At 39.3% G+C, this 19,695-nt stretch overlaps 1 protein-coding gene across 1 annotated transcript in view; it reads left to right on the forward strand.

Moving 5' to 3' along the window:
- ttc39a (tetratricopeptide repeat domain 39A) overlaps window positions 1-19,695 on the forward strand; it is a 35,584-nt gene continuing 15,889 nt past the window's right edge. Inside the window, exons 1-4 of the mRNA XM_037698352.1 lie at window positions 1-17; window positions 126-176; window positions 477-530; window positions 13,565-13,669. Coding sequence (XP_037554280.1) covers window positions 1-17; window positions 126-176; window positions 477-530; window positions 13,565-13,669 — 227 coding nt within the window. The remainder of the gene's footprint in view (window positions 18-125; window positions 177-476; window positions 531-13,564; window positions 13,670-19,695) is intronic.

Raw genomic sequence — 19,695 nt, forward strand, 5'->3', positions numbered from 1 at the left:
ATGGACTCCCCGACTGGGTATGTTTAAATTGTGCATTTAGTCATTTATTTTCTTACTGAATAAAAAATAATTCTCTAGAAGCACCACTGGAATAACTAGCTCAGATTCTCTGTTTCCTATTCCAGGTTGTCGATCATAAACAGCCCAGAACTGGATCCCATCATCACAGATTTCAAGTAAGTGTCCTCAGATATTTGAGTCATTCTGTGAGTTTTTGTAAAACTCCTCACCAAATCTGTGTTACAGAGAGCCCTACTTAGATGATTTCACAGATTACATTAAACTGTTAATATATAAAAGTCAGCAAATCATTGTTCATAAATGAGCAGTCTGGGAGTGCCCGTATATCACTATCTGTGCTTTTTTAGCTCCCAGGCTTATGTTTCTTCAACAAAAGCTGTTCTTTCAGCAGGTTTTCACCCCTTGAGCTTACCTTGTCCTCTCTGAACGCCCTCAACTCTGCTGCTGTGTTTCAGGTTACAGCTGCCAGACAGCAGAGATGCTTCAGGGTCAACAGATCCACCAAACGGGTAAGATCGAGCTCTGGATGTTCACTGGTTGTACATTAGGACTAGATTAAAGGAATGCTCTGAAAGTGAATCGGAGTTTGATTGTGAAATGTGAAATTAAACCGAAAAAATTCTAAGAGGTTAGTCAACTACTTGCACTGTGCCACTGAACAAATGTCACGTTTTCGGTTCAATCCAGTCAAAGATACAAGTGGTTCAGCTAAATATATAAATGTTATCCAATAGCTAAGAGTTTAATAAAAGTGCCTACAGAGGGCTTTTGTTATTTTTATTAGAAAAGACAATGCAGCGAAGGTGTACTCATTCACCCAACTCAACTTTTTATAAATGTGACGGCATCAAATTCAAAATGAGGACAATTATCCCAGCATCTTGGCTCCGTTTTCAGATTTAAAGCAACGTTTTCTGCTGTCTGACAACATACGGGAAGATTGCTTCACATCAGCTTCTTTCTGTACAATAACCTTAAATAAATTCCATTTTGCACATAATCTTAACTTGGGAACACCGTTATTTAAAGAGGCCATCAGTTTTAATTTATTAAGTTTCAGATAGCTTATACACATATTTTTTGTGCTGGGATAGCTGCTTTGCATAAGATGTGACGAAGAACTGAATTAATTAAGTGTGTGTGTGTGCGTTTTTTATTTTACATTACCTTGTAGGGACCAATTTTACAAAATAAATCATGCATTGTGGGAACCAACTGCTCTTTATGGGGACCAAAGCCAGGTCTCCAAAAGGAGAAGTCTCGTTGGGGGGTTAGGGGTTAGGTTTAGGACTAAGGTGTGAATTGCAGATGGGTTAAGGTTAGGGTTAGGCATGTACTAGTGTTTAGGTTTAGGGTAGGGTTAGGCTATAGAAAATGAATGGAAGTCAATGCAAAGTCCCCAAAAAGTATGTTTACAACAACTCGTGTGTGTGTGTGTGTGTGTGTGTGTGTGTGTGTGTGTAACCTACAGTATGTTGTCTCGAGAGTTTTTGTGCTCTCACCAAAAGGATTATGGAAATTTAGTAGGGATGCACGATATTGAAATTTTGGCCGATATCCGATATGCCAATACGCTAAAACTCATTTGGCTGATAACCGATACCAATACTGATATAGTTTTCCCTAGACCTTACAGAGACTACATAGGTTTCTTTGCTGTAGAATTAAAATACTACATTATTCTGCTTGGTCTTTGTCACTTTGGCCTGCTACCAAATGCAGATGTTAAAAAGAAGGCTGAAAACGATGTAACACTATATAAATGTATAATATGCATAAAAAACAGCGCCTTTTACATCGGTGAGTTACTTTGATGGAATGGCCGATGTCCGATATTTAACTTTATCGCTAATACCAGCTGATGCCATGCTGATAATATTGTGCATCCCTAAAATTTAGCCATTGTGCATATATATTATTGGAATATTGAATAATGTGCACTGCCCTTTTAAACAGGGCTTAATTTGTAAACCGATCAGTGCTGGAACACAAATAGCAGGCGGGCTGGCAGAGGTGTTGGGTGCTGGGGCGGGGGGTCTTCCCCCAGAAAATTTTGAATAAAGTAGATGCGATTTCCTGCATTTTGTGTATTTTAACAGGTTGTTAAACATCTATGTTTACCTACATTTATAAACGTTCCGCTTCTGTCAAACATCCTCCCCCACCCTCCCCTTATTTGACGGTTCCGAGCCGGACTCTTCTCAGCTGAATTCAATCTTGTTACATGTGAAACCTCCAGGCGCCTGCCTGCAGCTGCCTTTGGGCTCCTGCCCGCGTATGCCTGGTTAGCTCGGCACTCATCCCCACCACGTTTTTAGGGACGGAGATCTTTTTTAAGGGTAGAAGTGTAAATGTTACTTGAAGAGGCATCTGGTATATGATTTTAGCTTGTAAGTGGCTATTGTGTTTAAAATGAGTGTTTATGTAATTATTTTCAGTTTACATATTCAATATAAGTTTTATTCGTTCGTGGCAGTCATATTTGTTCATAACTTTATTATTAGTAAGCCTGAGAGTTACCAGATCCAAGCAAACGGTTACCGGAACGCACCCTGTCAACATAAGAGAGTTCCCAGGATCCGGCTCAAATTAAGCCATGCGTTTAAATACATGAATTAAATGTATTAGTCTGTGATGGGCAATGTTGAATTTTGCCCAGAAGTTTCTAAAAAAAAGAGAAAGAGTTTGGGTTTTTATTGTTCTGGCTGTAATTTGTTCTACTGCAAAATACTGAGAGATTTATAGCATGGCCTCATCTTTACATATCACACAGCACAGAAGCTAGATTAAAATCTCTTCTCTCTTCTTTTATTTTGATATTTCATAACCCTCTGTTTTTCACTTTGATATATTCTCTTACATGAATATGTTAACGTACTGCTGACAGGTACAGATGATAGTTCAACAGATGATAGTTGAACAGATGATTCGATGATACATTTAGGTGATCCCTCTGGTTCTTTATGCAGTGACACAGCCTCAAACCATGACATTTCATAACCCTCTGTTTTTCACTTTGATATATTCTCTTACATGAGTACCTTAACTCAACGTACTGCTGACAGGTTAATTTACAGACCAACCCTGACTTTGGAACAGATGATTGTTGAACAGATGATTGTTGAACAGATGATTGTTGAACAGATGATTGTTGAACAGATGATTCGATGATTCATTTAGGTGATCTCTCTGGTTCTTGAGGCAGTGACGCAGCCCCAAACCATGAAGTTTCCACCATCCTTCTTAGTTTTTACATATTTTATCTCCTGAAATGACCCATTTGCTCAGCAACAGCCTTATCTGTTTTTATTACTAAACCCTGAACATCCCACAGAGCACCATTAAATCCTTAATTAGAAAATAAATGATGCCACTATAGCAAACCTACTAAGAGAGGGTCCTTCACCAAAACACACAGAATGAGTAAGGAGGTCAGAGATGACTCTGATGGAGCTGGGCAGCTCTTCTGCTGAGATGGGTCCATGTGTTCATAGGACAGAGCTAGGCTTCATGGAACAGAGGATTGTAAAATATATCCATTAAGGGGGGAAAACAAGACTATTAGGAGTATTTCCCCAGACATGTGAAAGAAGGTGCCGTGGTCTGGTAGAATTAAAACTGAATCAAAGACAACATCATGTCTAAAGGTAAATCTGCCACCTCTCATCATGCTGACAACACCATCCCTACAGTAAAGCATGGTAGTGGCATCATCATGCTGTGGGGGAGTTTTTCATCAGTGGAAACTGGGAGAGTAGGGTGGGTGTTAGTTACATCAAAAAAGTGGAGCGCTACATCTCTAGCATCTTAGCTAGCACGTCTGTTTTCAACCTTTATTTAAACAGGTTAGTCCCATTGAGCCACAAGGACTTCTTTACAAGAGAGACCTGAAAGTGTGTATTGTGTGCTGCTAGCTTAGCGCTACATCAACATTTGAACAATGTGGCTGTCTGCCACGTGCACCGAGATTTTGTCAGACTTCCTGAGCTCCTGCCTTAGTTGGACAATAGACCTAATATAAAAGCTGAAAATAAAATGTCTAATGGGTCAGTAGACACCTTAAAAATAAACCAACTTTATGGTGTGTTATTATGTGTATTTCCTTTTTGCATAAAGTCCTTTCAGCTTCTGATTGGTTAGTCTAGTCATGAGAAAATGTGAATAAGGAAGTCTGGTTAGTCTGAAACTGTTAACGTAGGAAGAAAGGTGAAGTGCTCTTTAACCAGTTGGTATGTTTCCATCAGGACGATTCCTCAGCTCTGAAGTTTGTTCTGCTTTCACATTTTTCCACACTCAGCTGATAATGCTAATATTTTCTGGTTAAAAAAAAAGAAAAGAAAAGAAAAGAAAAGTGAAACACTTGCAGCCATCATTGTCATCGTTACAACTTGCCTCATGTGAGACTCAAACAAGCCGACTGGTTCAGCACTAGCAGCAGTTCATTCCTCGTGTGTGTTGACACAATAACCCTGCCAGCCATTTCTCAGAAGGATGAATCATCATCATTGCAACTTTCAAACAGATAAAAGGCTTCTCTGCAGCAGACATTTTGGTTCGTCAAAGCTAATAAAGCACACGTTATGTAATTAGTCTAGTACAAATTGCAGTAAAGTTTGTTTTTCTTCCTTTCAAGTGCAAAAGCATCTAAAAACAAGCATTGTAAAGTAAAGACCATCATGTCACAGTTTAGTGTGGAAATGGCACTTTGTGTCCTGCAGCACATTTCTATTTACCAAAGGAAAGGAGTAGAAAAGCTTGAGTCGTTTTGAAACAAAAAACTATTCTTTGCTTCAGCCTGCTGTTTGCAGCTGTTTATCACTTTGTCGCTCCCCCCATGCTTCAGTCAAGATCCCTCAGTTTTTGGAGCTGCATCTGTTTTGTTTCAGGACTCTTCAGTCTACGGTTTGTTCCACTGCAGCCACCAGAGCGGAGCACTCCTGCAGGCCCCCGTTTTGAGCCATTTATTCATTTATTCATTTTTGAGCCAGGCTTCAAAACTGTGGTCATTTTAAACCCTCCTTTTAGTTTATTTTCAAATATGTATATAAGAACAAATCAATAAATAAATAAAGTTCTGTAACAAAAATTAACAAACTGAAACCTATTTGAAAAAGGAGTGGGAAGAAGAAGTACAAACTTATTTAATCCCACCCTTCTCTAAAACTTACCAACGTAAGCGCTTCTGTTTCTTTCACGGTAATGAGTTCAGTAATGACTTAAGCAATAATCACGTTGCTTAGTTATTCTATACAATTCACATAACAACAATTATAAAACAAATTATCATTGATTTATTATTTTTCTAGAAACTAATGTCTTTTTTGTTGTTTTGACCGTTTGACCCATCACTGTATACGTACACCTACACCTCACATAGATACACAAATCTATGTAGAATTATGTATAAGTATACACATGTATACACATATACATGCATATCTACGTAGTTAGCAAAAAATAATCACACACATTCTTTGTCCGTGCATCTTTAAAAATAAAATATTATACCTCGCCTTAAACTGTTTCATGGTTGGACCTTGAGTTCCACATTCAAACAGCACAGTTTTTACTCTACATACAAAAACTTTTTACACGTTGTGTGATTGGTCCTTTTTATTTAAAATTAAACTGTCCCCTTTAAATGATAACCTCCCTTACAGCAAATAATTTGTGAATGTTGCTAGGTAATAAATATTTTTGCTTTTAAATGTTAACAGTGCCTCCTTTAGAGTCAGCTGAAGCCAATCAGAGCAGAGACTGCAGCGTGTGTGTAGGATAAGGCTGACGAATGGAAGATTCTTCTGTGTTCGTGTTATATATGTTGGTGTGTGTGTGTGTGTGGGGAGCACAGACAGACTGTGTTCTCCTCATGTGTGATAGTCATCCCAATCTCATTAAGAGCTGCTGTTGCTGCTGCGTCCAGCCTCTTCATCCTCCCCCCTCCTCCCTCTCCCTCTCTGTTTCTGATTGTCCTCCTGCTGCTACTGCTCTTGTGTCTGCAGCTGCAGAAGGAACCACAGAGCATTACTCTGCACTGCTGCGTGAAGGCCCGAGCCTCACTTCTGCAATTTTCTCTCTGTACTTTTTTTCATTTTTCTCTCCACACGCTTTGCCAGATGAAAATGTCCCAAGAAGAGAGTCTCTCCAACGGGTAAGATTCCTGCTGCATGTTATAAGAGATGTTCTATGTGATCACATGACAGGAAAATGAGTTTGCGTGTTGACTATGACGCTCATTCACATGGACAAACTCACTCATTTGATTGTTTCGTACCACAGCTCGCTGCCTCTGAACATCCTAAATCAGGTGGAACAAATGTGAGCAGAGTTCTGTGAAGCAGAGTCGACAAACTAATGCTTCGTCACTCTTGTAAGGCTCTCGTGTATGTATGTGTGTGAAGGGGGAGATGGGTGAGCAGAACACGTACAGTGATGGTTTTATGTGTGCATTTAGCCAACAATGATCAGCATTGTGCAACTTGCTCTCTGGAGAAATTAAAATAATTGCTGAGTTGAAACTTTATTGAATTATTGGGGCAATGCGTGGTATGCACATCCTGAGTCACTCCATTTTGTTGATTGCCAGGACTTTTTTTTTTTTTTTTTTTTTCTCACAAGAGCCAACTTTTCTCTTCATTGAAAAGAGTCCTGGGGCCTCATGTATCAACGGTGCATATGTATGAAAAGGTTGCATGCGCCAGGTTCCACGCACACGTTGGGATGTATTAAAATGAATGTTGTGTGAAAGTGTTGCGTAAATTCACACTCGCATCAATTCATTTTTGACCTGCCGTGAGATGTGCTTACCTCCACGCAAACTTTTTCAGTCCACAGTATATCACTACAAAGTACTGAAACTAATGTAAATACACCAAAATATGACAGTTTGTTCTTCTGAACTTAAAGGATACACAATGGTGTTTTTTTTTTTCTTCACAAGTTTGGGCATTTATGGTTTAAATCCAAATAAGGAAACTGAACCACCTTCAGATTCAGGTATTCTTTATTGTCGTTTGCACCACATGTGGTACATGTGGCGGAACAAAATTATGTACACAGGGTCCCAGTTACATCCAAAAATGTAAACGAAAAACTGTAGTAAGATCTAAGATATGAAAAAAGACTATGAACTAAGAAAAACATCAGCTAAAAATATGCTAAGCACTAATGGCATAAAAAAACAATAAAAACATTACGCCAAATACATTTAACATGCATTAAAATAAAAATAAATTTAACCTCAAACAACATAACATCTAACACACCTTGATAAAAATAACTTCACTTTAACGTAAAATTGTCGCATGTAGAAGTAAGCGCACGTCAGTGATCGCACGTCAGTGATCGCACGTCAGTGATCGCACGTCAGTGATCGCACGCATGCGAGCGAGGCGCACAGACAGAGAAGCATAAAGTGAGTGTAAACTGTGTAAGGGACGTTTCATTCTCACCGAGAAGAAAACGTCAAGTCAGCAAATTAATTCAGAACAACTCTTCTCTGATGACTCCTCAGGTCGACAAGGTGTACACCATCACATGTATGTTCAAGTTTCTTTGTCATTTGCATCACATGTGGTACAGGAGGTGGAACAAAATTGTGTACTCAGGTTCCCAGTTACACCCCAAAATAGCAAAATATAAAGTATATAAAGAAAAAATATATGAGGATCTAAGATATACATTGAATGCTAAACGGTTCGTTAAAAGATCTGAAGATCTGGGGGGTGGGGCGTGTAGGTGTGCCATCTCCTCGTTAATATGAAAGTTGTTCTTCCTGCACCAGCTCTCCAGGTGTTCCACCTCCTGCCTGTAGCTGGACTCATCATTGTTTGTGATGCATCCCACCACCATTGCATCATCAGCAAACTTTACAATTGACAGCCTGGATGGGTAGGTGCACAGTCATATGTGTGCAGAGTGAACAGGAGGGGGCTCATTACACAGCCCTGAGGGGAGCCAGTGCTAAGGGTTATGGTGGAGGAGGAGAAGTTGTGGATCCTCACTGACTGTGGTCTGTTTGTTAAAAAGTCTAGTACCCAGTTGCAAATGGGAGGGGCTTAGTTCTAGTGTGAATAGCTTGTCCATCAGGGTTTGGGGGATCATGGTGTTGAAGGCAGACGTGAAGTCCACAAAGAGCGTACGGACGTAGGAGTCTTTCTGCTCCAGATGGGTGAGAGCAGTGTGGACCACAGAGGAGATGGCGTCTTCTGTTTGATTCTCGCTGTATGCATACTGGTGAGGGTCCTTGCTGATGTTGATGGTTGTTTTGATGTGGTTCATGACCAGTCTTTCAAAGTATTTAGCGACTATCGGGGTGAGGGATACTGGCCGATAGTCATTCAGACTAGTCACTGTAGAGCTTTTTGAAACTGGGATGATGGTGACGGTCTTCAGGCAGGTGGGAAGAGTTGCCAGGGTGAGGGAGAAGTTGAAGATGTTGGCCAGCACCTCCCCAGAGCTGCTCAGCACAGTCTTCCAGCACCTTCCTGGGGATGTTGTCTGGGCTAGTTGCTTTGTGAGGATTAATCCTCCTGAAGGTACTCATCCTTACTTCAGCTGAGATGCTGCTGGGAAACTCCTCTTCCAGTGGTGGTGAGGTGAGTCTGGTACTGGGTGGTCTGTTCGGGTCTTCAAAGCGTGTGTAGAACTTGTTGAGGGCATCAGGCAGTAATGTGTCCCTAGGGCATTGCACACCCCTGCCCTTATAATCTGTTATACACTTAATTCCCCTCCACACTTACTTAATTCAACAGCAACGCACACACCTTTGTTACATGTGCGGCAAAAATGTTTTTACACCCCACTACTTATTTAGGAGCGTCTCTGATTCACATTCAATGAAATTCTTCATTTTGTGCATAGAGACATAAATGTTTAACATGCAGTCGATAATCTCTCATGTAAAACATATATTTTCATCTATTTTATATATTTAAATGTAGGTGTGTTGAGGGAGGAGTCAAGTGCGCTCAAATCCACATTGATTGGGATGTACAAAGGAAGTGTGCTTAGATTCATGCATACGCACGCTTTCATACATCTGGATTTATTTGTGCATACACCAGGTTTCAGTAGGAAATCCACGCAAGTCTTTGTACACAAGGCCCCTGGTCTAAATGATCTTTTCTCATAGCTGCTTCTGACCGAGCTCGTTTCTAATCGGCTGATTCAAGCTGACGTCCAGGTTTGACAAAAAACACTGATTGTTTTACTGTTTCATCGACATTAACATCAGCGACACAGTGACCTCTGTTAGTTTGCTGATAAGTTTTGTAAGTTGGTCTGAAGCATTTGTACAGCAGTGATTTAAAACCTCAGGTTTATCATCCATTAGATGAGGCTTGTGTACGGAGTCTTATCAGGTGATTAGACCCATGCAAGAGTTCAATCTGTTTACAAAAACTGAAGTTAAATACTCAAATTCAGGGCAAGGAAAACTGGGGGAAACTGGTACACTACAAACAGCAATGCTCCTATGTAATTTAAAGAGAACAGTTGGCTTGTTTTACATTAGACTTTTATTTTTACTTGAAATAAAATTGTTATATTTGTTTGTTTAAAAAAACATATATTTTAAAGTGGGCTTCTGTGGAAAGTTTAAGAGCAATTATAATCTTACCTGTTGTAGATAAGGCTTTGAATGACCTCAGTTTGGAAAACAAAGGTTAAATACGAACAAACTGACCAGCTAACAACCTGTGAGAGCAAAAATGAGAGTATTGCTGCCTTTTTAAACAGGTCCAAATATTTATAGCGATTCCAACAAATGCCTCGTTATAAACCTTTTATATCTCCATCCATTTAGCATTCAACAACTATATAAAGTTTTGTGGTTGTTTGCGAGTGCAAATTGCAGCAGCACTTAGTTGTAGCGCTTCCTGTTCAGTTTTTGGGCATTTCCAGCATGAATGTCACAAGATTTCTGCTGGAATAATAATGTAACGTAAAAACTGATAGAGGTTTATTAAAATAATCTTTACATGTAGTGCTGTAAAACCTTTCAGATTATTTATTTTAAGACGGTAATCCACTTGGGTTTTGATCTGATTTTGATCTCACTTGAGTTTTTTGAGATCCAGATATAAGGACTGTGGAGAACAGATACCAAGACTCAAGATGTATTTACAGTGTTTATTTACAGAGTGGTAATTATGCAATGAGCCACGGAGGGAGCTGGAACCTTGAAGAGCAAGGAGATGATTAGTGGTCTGTTGGCAGGGGTGTTCATGCTAATGTTGATCTTTCTTACAGTGGAGGTAGGAGTCAGTAGTGGGGGGGAGCTGACCCAAATGGTTCCAAGAGAAGGTGGTGTACGTCTGTTTGTACAATAGCAGTGATAGGTAAGAGACATGGCGAGCTTGAGGTCTACAGAGGAGAATCCAGGAAATGGGAGGGCATCAGGGATTAATCACATTGGCAGGTAATGCTCCAGCTTTGGCTGAATGTCCTTTGCAGCCTTTTATGCTCCTCATGCTCCTCAAGCTGAGAATCCTGGCTGTAGGTGCAGAAGCTGCCAGAGCAAACTCCCACAAGTTTGATATGGTTTAAACTCTTTTTCTTCTTTGTGAGATTGTACAAAGAGCTATCTACAGCAGGTTAAGAAATTAATTGTTCTTAACCGTTCCACAAAACTCTACCCTAAAAACCTGAATTATCATTTTTTAGGTTTTCAGTAGTGTTTTAACTTGTTGATTCTACAGGATTTTACCAGTTTCATATTGTCGAGCGTGAAAACTGTTAAATTTACATTAGAACTACTAATGAGTCGGGTTCGTCTAGTTTGTGCGTGTCGTTTTATAGTCTATGGGTTCTGCGTAATGTATGGGTTAACTAGCAACAGGCCACCATCATCCCTGTAGTGGAGTTTATGATCCATACAGGAATTGCTGTTTTTTTTTTTTTTTTTAAATCCCATTTAACAAATTGGGATGTATAATGGGTAAGAAAAGGAAAGTTTTGTGTTTCGATCACACTTGACAACAATTCAACATCTGTGCTTTTATTGAAAGTAATAAGACTCGCTGTTCTGAAGGAGCAACCTTTGAGTGATCGTGGCACCACAGGCTTTTACTTGAACTGAAAGAGCACAATATAAATGAGCCTGCTTAGTGATACAAAAATTGTGCACAAATGTACATATTTAGGTATGAGTATTAAAAAAATGGTAATTTTTACACTTTTTAAAAGAGAAAACGTGATTGATCAAATCCTCCACAAAACTAAATGTTGTCAATAAAAGATATTCACTGTAGCACTGATGGTACACAGACATGTGCAGAGGTGTGCAGATGTTTTTATTAGCTGGGCCACAAATACCAGTCAATATTAGAGCATCAATCGTGTCTGACGGCATCAATTGCTCAAAGTGCAGGGATCTTGAACGTGTGAGTCAGCCAAAATGATGTAGAGGGGTTTTTTTGTTTTTTGTCTGAGCCTAAATGTTCTGATTATTTGATTGTAAAAAGATCTAAAATCAAGAGAATTTTTATTTTCAAGTCAGACAATCTCCAGCCAGCCCATCCTTCTGGGAGGATTTAGATGTTCCCAGGCCAGTAGAGAGACAGTCTCTCCAGCGTGTTCCGGGTCGTCCCTGGGGTCTCCTCCCAGTCAGACATGCTTGAAAAACCTCCCTAGTGAGGTGTCCAGGGAGCATCCTTACCAGATGCTCGAACCACCTCAACTGGCTCCTCTCGATGTAGAGGAGCAGCTCATTTTGACTGCTTGTACCCGTGATCTTGTTCTTTTGGTCACTACCAAGTGTTTGTGACCATAGGTGAAGGTAGGAACAGAGAGCGATCGGTAACCGTAGAGCTTTGCCTTGGAGCTCAGCTCCTCCACAGCAGACCAGCACAGAGTGCAACACTGTGAAAACTGCCCCAATCTTAACTGTATTAAATACACTGAACTGCAGAACAGGTTCTACTCACGTTACTGTCTTTCAGTTTGGTAAGTTCATTCTTCATAAGTGCATCTTATTTTATTGTCCATTTGACCACAAAAATATTCACAAGGTGCTCAGATTGCCTTGATGAAAACCAGTAAAACAGAGATGTGTGTTAAAGTCCCAACGGGTCGCACTTTTATTGCAACAGAAAGGAAATGGAAGGAAACCTCTTGGTTGGTCTGAGTTTATATCTAATGCTCACATGTGGAGAAACATGACTCTATGGCAATTTTTTAATATAATCACTGACGTCGGTGTTTGTTTTGTTCTCCTGTTTTAACTCCCTCCTGACACGTTATGCTAATGCTGTAGTTGTCATTGTTGACCTTTCTGTCATCTGTTCTAAGCTACTCATTAAAAGGTTAGTTTATTAAATACAAATTATCAGTTTAACCACAATAATAGGCATTTATTTTAAACCACAAGACTTTTGACTTAGCTTAAAAAAGACAAGTTTAAAAAAAGTTATGATTTGTTTGTATGTTAGATTTCACTTGAGCTTTTTTTAATTTAATTTTTTTTTTTTTTTTCAGGACATGCTGCACTGTGCAAAAGTATTCTCAAGTCATCCCTCATTTCTTATGCTGTCAAGAAATAAAACTTTTTAATTTTAAAATGGTCTTAATCAAAAATTCCTCAGGCTTTCTGAAAGTGTCTTAATTTTTATTTATTCATTTAAACTTTGGCTGCTTCATACTCTTGCATCATATACAAACAGTGATGATGCATTTCTTTTTCTTCCTTGAGGCAGCCGTGCATGCATGTGAGACCAGTAGTCCTTTTGATTGACCAAAGACCTATTAGGGTCTTATACAGCAGAGCACCATTTTTGGCTCATGGTTAATTTAAGGACTAAGGTATGGATTGAGTTTAGGGTCAGGTTTAAGCTACAGAAATATCTGGAAATGAGTGGAAGTCAATACACAGTCCTAACTCCTAAGTCCTACAAACTGTGTGTGTTTCTGGTATCAGAAAACTCTTCTTGTGTCTGGTCATATGGTGAACACAGCAGTCACCTGCATGTTATTAGCCCGAGCACAGAGCTGTGTGTTGTGTTGGTGTGTGCGTGTTTTATAGATGAGTTTATTATTCCTCTGAGTTCCTGACAAACAGGAATCTAAATCTAAAGTTTGTCACTGCGGTTGGACACAGAAGCTGTTGTAGTTGCTCTTGTACCGTCAAGTTTGTGAAAATGGTGATTGTTCCAACAGCGTTAAGTTATTTTCCTTATTTCTTCTGATTCAACGTGTGAATCACACTGAGATGATGTGAACAGCAACAGCCCCTCATTTTTGTTTTGTTCCTTTTTCTGTTCTTTCTCTAAAAGTACAGTTAAAAATTACCAACTGGAGGAACATGTAGCTGAACCGTGATAGTATGAATATTTAATGGTGGAAGCTGTAGGATTACATGCATCGTTTTTTTTTTAAAGTTTATTTAGGGCCTGTTTGGTCTGAAATGTTTGGTGTGTTTTTTTTTTTTTTTTTAATTTATAGCGTGAAATGTCATAATATAAACTCAAATTATTGATTGAAGTTATTGGGAAACGTTTTCAGCATGGTATTCTTCAGCTTTTGTTTTCTTGTTCTGGTTCTGTAGGTGCTCACGGTCCGACCTGTCGCTGGCTCTGGAGGACTGCATGGCCGCCTTGGATCTGTTCCTCAGAAATGAATTTGAGGAGGCGCAGGCTCGCCTCCAAATCAAGTAAGAGCACACAACCTGAATCAGACAGATGCCAATGTCACCTGGCTTTGTGTGTTTGTGGACAAACCCAATGACACAAAAACCTCATTTTTTGATTTCTGCACAGAAGCAGACATGAATTCAGTGATAGAAAGGCAACATTTTAAACAGGAAGCAGCACATTTGACATGTAAGATTGGTAAAAACTACTCAGAATGGCTTTAGTTGATTTGTTGAGCTTCAAACTCTTGTGGCTGTACATGGAAACAGAACTCGGGTTTGACTTAAGCATATTGCTATGTAGGATCAATTTGTTTAAATAGAGAAAAGCCACCTTGTGCTTGAGCACTGCATTGTCAGTATAATTTTGTTCTGCCTTTTTTTTTTTTTTTTTCTGAATCAGAATAAGCTTTATTATCACTGTACCAAAATACAGCGAGAATATGTCCGTACAGTCGTCCAAAAGATGGGCGGAGTGCACGTAGCTGCTGCTATGATAGCGCGGCCTCTTATCCTTTTCAGAATACATTTTTTAGATAGAAAAAGGGACAAAGCCATGAGGAGAGTATAGTAGCATTACAAAAAAGATCTCTTCACACCTTGTCCTATCAGGACAAGATTTAAGACATCAAAAACCTCTGCCAGCAAGCACCTTTATAAGCACGTTACATATGCATTTGACGACAAGGCGGTCCATTAAGCCTCCACAGAAGTTCCAGGGAAGGTGATAGACAAAGCTTTTCCTTAGTTTACACATTTCCCAGGAAAAATTTGATAAGTCGGCCTGTTTTCTAGGCCAACCGGGGGAGTCAGATTCAGATAAGCCACAATAGTTGATTTTTACAGGCAGACTATTTTTCTTGTCAGTTTTGAGTCTTACTGGTACTTCCAAGATCCGAAATGGCCAGATTACAGTGCATTCTACTTTACTGTGCTTATGAGCCCCTCCAAGGTCGTTCCAACATGCTGGCGAGTCCCAAACCGCAGGTGGCCTGCAACTCAAATCACTTCCATCTTACAGTTTAGCTCGTAAATCAGCTGATTTTGAGTCCTCAAAGCACAAACCAAACCTTCACAAGCAGGCAGCCTGACGAGGGCCTAATTAGCTGCAGCTGTCTTCTTTGTATGTCGATAAACCAGGAACCAGACAATTCCAAAAACAGGAAAACCGTTATCAAAAATCCAATATGCAATTTAGGCGTTCTCGATCGACATCAGAGATAGACACATCACATTCCACTTCCCCCAGAGACATACCATATTTTGTGATGTGTAAGTTGCTCCGGAGTATAAGTCGCATTAGTCAAAAAAGCATCATGAAGAGGGAAAAACATATATAAGTCGCTTCAACGTATAAGTTGCATTTATGCGTCACCGCTGACCCGTTTTGTTTATTATGCATTTATTTAATGGTCAAAACCTCTTCATTTCGCCTGGGCGGCGCAGCGCCATCCATCCATCGCGGCTAGCTCTCCAGCATTCCTCCACCTGTACCAGCTGAGTGGAGCAAGCGTGCACGGGAGGATTTGCTGTGGTAGTTCTTCGAAATTTAAAGCGTCAGTCAAAAATTGCCTTATGAATATGGGAAGAAAAAAAAACTATATAAGTCGCTTCTACATATAAGCCGCAGGACTGACAAATCTATTCAAAAATCTGCAACTTATACTTTGGAAATTACAGTATCCAGCTGCACGTGTCCTCCGGGCAGACCTGAGGGTTCTCCAGGACCCTGTTGCTTTGTTGAAAAGATTTTGTCATTTGCGTCGAAAGTCCAGTTGGTCAGATCCATAACAGTAGTTTTCATTTTGGAAGATGTGCAAAAATAGTAGCTCCTATAGACAGAGAGCAAAAAAGCAGAAGGAGAACAGGGAGAGGGAAGAGAATGTGTGCGCCTCGTTCCAGAGCAAGTGAGAAAATAAAATAAAATAAAAAGCGTATTTAAAACTAAATTGTCAGGTTTGTGAACAAAACTGGTTAAATCAAGCAAAGTGACCTCTAACCATTCAGCTGCTGAGTTGCTCTCTGACCTTTTGACTTGTATACTATTTTTGGCTGCTGAGCATTTCTTCAAGTAAGTGAGAGAAATAACCGTTTTAGTTTTTGTACTACTACCAGGCTACAGAAGTGGGCTGGTTAACATCCTGGAAGCTTTTCTGTGGTGGATGCTCCAGTTTGGCCCACAACGGATCCAGAATAGCCCAGTTTGTCCACATACATGTTCAGGCTCCATCAGTAACCCAGATGTAAAACAGTTCTTATAAATCTGGGTCCATCTAAAGGGAAGGCTGAGCTACATTTGTTCGCTTTAAAGTTTAGTTACAACTAATCGTCTGTGGCTGCCTCACTAGCGGATCATATAACAAATTTGACACATAAAAAGCTTGAAGTGTCACAATGAGTGAAAATCAAAATGTTTGCATCACCAATGGACAAAACACTTTAATATATTTCTCAGATCCAGTAAAGTTAAGTCAGGTCATCTGGACGTGTTTTTTTTATTATTATTTTTTTTTAGACGTTTTGTCGTTCATCCAAATGACTTCCATCAGTCCGAGGAGTCACAACAAACTCAATCTCACAAGCAGCACTCACATATATATACAGCTTATTTGCACTGCTCCTAATCAGCCCCAACTCTGCTCAGCCTGGATTTGCACCGCATTTTAGGACCGATTCTGGAGGCGAGCCCAGAATCCAAAATCCTGCTAATGAGAGTTCTGTGATGAGTTAAACTCCTCAAAGCAGTCTGCTCCTCAGATAAATAATGTTAAATTATTATTTTTATATATGAATGTTTATGTTTATATGAATATTTCTGGTCAGTGCCCTGAGACGACTTCTGTTGTGACTTGGCGCTATATAAATAAACTGAACTGAATTAAATCTGATGAACCAGATTCTTTGTTGGACTTTGTTTAATTTTTTTTACCTGTATTACTGAGCATGAACTTTGATATACTGTATTTCTCAGAATTTCTTGGTGTTTGGTTGTTTTGACTTCATAAAACAACCCTGCTTCAAAGTGGCAGCAAAGAGAAAAGTTTGAAAGTTGTAGCTAGTTTTTTAATAGACCATCATGTGTTTATTTTAAAACCAAATTAGTTTGAGCAGCCCTGATTCAGACCTTACATTTAATATGTATGAAACTCCGCTAATTCACTCTTTCCCATTACGTTCTGTATTAAACTGAGCTGGGGGGAATTTTATGCTTTTGACATTGTCAATGTTTTGGCTTTTGAACATTCAAAATAATTATCTGATGTTTTAAGAGTGTTAGAAATGATTTTATTTATTATTTAAGGACACATTTGTTTGGCTCCCAACGCTTTATGGAAGTGGAACAGGTCTAGTAACTGTACAGTATTTTACTGAGGGTCGTGGGTCAGAAATAGATACTTGTGTCCACACAGCAGTGTGTGTTAGGTTGTATATAATGTTCTGCTTTGAGTTACAAACACAATGACACTCTTACCCAACAGTCACGCCCTGCCTGACTTTCTGTTCTCCCGAGCTGTCATCAAGTTACTCCATTATTCCTCTCGTTCTCTGGGCTTTTATCACAACCTTTCTCACTCTGCTGCGGATACTTCCTCCATGTTGCTCTGAGGGTTGTGGGCCACTCCTTAGCTCCAGATTCTTCTTTCCAGCTAAGCGCATAGTTTGAAAATCTTTGTCATTTTGTACCAAGGTAGATTATCAGATATAGTTTGTTTTATTTTAATGAGCCAGCATTTAGTGTGACATTAATCGTTTATTTTATGTTTTTACTCAAACATTTTTATAGACCTGTTTCCACAGAGCAGAAATACTTTGTTGCTGGGTAGCTTCCTTTCTGGCAACATTATAGTTTTATCCTTATTTGTGTTGGGATTTATTTGTACTTGATATTTTAACTTGCTTGCAACTAGGGCTGAACGATTTTGGAAAATATTCTAATGGCGAGTTTTTACCTCAATATTGCGATTGCCATTTTAATATGCTATTATTTTTCATTACCTTCTTCTCATGTATTTTTCAATGAACACAAGCAATAAATCAATCTGTTTCAGTTGCAAAAAAACTCTTTGTTTTCAGCTTCAATGCAACTCTGTTTCTGCATTTTTTGTGTAGCTCCGGGATAGCAACTTGGCTAAAATGTGTGCACGAGGGCATTCTGTACCACTTATTCATTGTGTTTGCCAAAGCTGTAAACCCAGGCTTGGATACTATATTAATGGCCATCATGTCTTTCGCTATGAACTCTGTTATTGCTCGAGTTATTTCCACGTGCCGTTTCAAGTTATGTTTATACAGAGTAATATCTTCAAACAGTTCGGTCAGTGATCCCTGTCGGCTGGTACTTTGCTTACTTGAAGTTGAAGCACTGGTCGTTGGCATTCTAGCCGTGCATCTATCGTAAATGGCTTTGCGGTGTTTTGTTGAGTGTTGATAAAGATTTGTGGTGTTACCTCGAGAGGTATCAACAGCAACAAGGCAGGTTCTGCACAATACATGTCGTTGTGCATCGTCTTCTTTTTAATAGCCAAAATAATTCCAAACAATGGACGTGCTGCTCCTCTTTGGTACCAAACTTTCAGATGGGTCCGCTTCTGTCGAGCCTGACGCCGTTGTGCAACCAGTTAAACCACAGTGTTGACTTCTCCAGCTCCCTGCTCTGCTCTGCTCCACTCACTTGCAAGTCATGTAATCAGATCACGTGACCAATCAAATTTCAGCCTTTGCAATTAAGAAAATCTCTTTTTTTAATCATATCGCGATATTATCACAAATGCAATTAATTGTTCAGCCTTACTTGAGTGCTCTGTTTCCTAATTTTCTTACTAAGATTCCTGCCTGTTGCTTTCCCTGAGAGCATCTTTAGTAAAAGTTATGCTCTTTTATGCATTGATTGAGTTGACCATGCATATTAAGGTGAATTTCAGAATTTTATTTTTCATTTTTCTTTTAGCCTTTATTTATCCAGGTAGTCTCATTGAGCCACGGGAACTCATTTTCAAGAGAGACCTGTTTAGGGAGCACATGGTGAGGGTTAAGGGCCTTGCTCATGGGCCCAGAGTGGGGCGAATGAGGGTGGGGGCAAGTGTGAGTGTTTCACCTACCCCACCCTCAATTTTTTTTTTTACAGATTAAAAAGGATATGATCTTAAAGTCAAACCAAACTGTCTTCTTTATCTCAAAAGTAAAATATTAACATGTATGTAAATTATGAAGTATTCACTGCCTTCTTTACTTTTGGCATTTTCATATTTAATAAATTTGTAGGTAGACTACAAGAGTTAAGTTAAATAAATTGTAGGTTTTTTGTTTTTTTTTTGACAATTCCTATGTCTTGGTTTTTTTATATATATACCAAACTTCTTGACATATTCAACCTTGCTCAGAGTTTCTTAGTTTTTACTTCAATAAAAGCTTTTTGCATAGGCCTATGGTCTGTAGCCTTAAACTTGTAATGTGATGTCATACTGTGCAGAGTGTTGTTGCTTTGTGTGCGTGATGATGTAAAACACCAGCAGAGGACTGTATTTTGGTCTGTGTTTACTTTCAGTTTGCTTCTTCGCTGGCGTTTCCTTCCTTCACTGTTAAAAGTCTTTTTATGAACAAGTTTTAGACTAAATTCATCATACGTTGAGAAATGACTTATGGCTATTTTGGTCAAACCGTGAAAAATGTGGGTTTTCTTTGACTGCGTGTTACATAGAGTAATTCCCCTATTCTGCGTAGGAGTTGTCAGTCAGCTGTATGATGGTCGAGAGTAGAATTCCCCTAAACTTTTTCCCTTCTTACAAAAAACTGTTTTTGAGGAAAATTTTGTGAAAATCTCAAACAGTCCCTGATTGTCTATTTGAGATATCGCCCATCACTCTTTTTAGGGTAAATCGGTTTTAAAGTAACAGCTAGCACATCTCTTAGTGAATTTTACCTGTCTTATTCCTACTACCCATGATACTTTGCATTAATTATGGTTGAAACTTCTGGTCAAGCCTCACCAATAGCCCAGCTAATTAACTAGCTAGCTTCACCATGTCGGCTCTTAACGTTACTGTACA

The sequence above is a fragment of the Nematolebias whitei genome, chromosome 3, assembly GCF_014905685.2.
Source record: "Nematolebias whitei isolate Nwh7 chromosome 3, NemWhi1, whole genome shotgun sequence".
NCBI classification, from domain to species: Eukaryota; Metazoa; Chordata; class Actinopteri; order Cyprinodontiformes; family Rivulidae; genus Nematolebias; species Nematolebias whitei.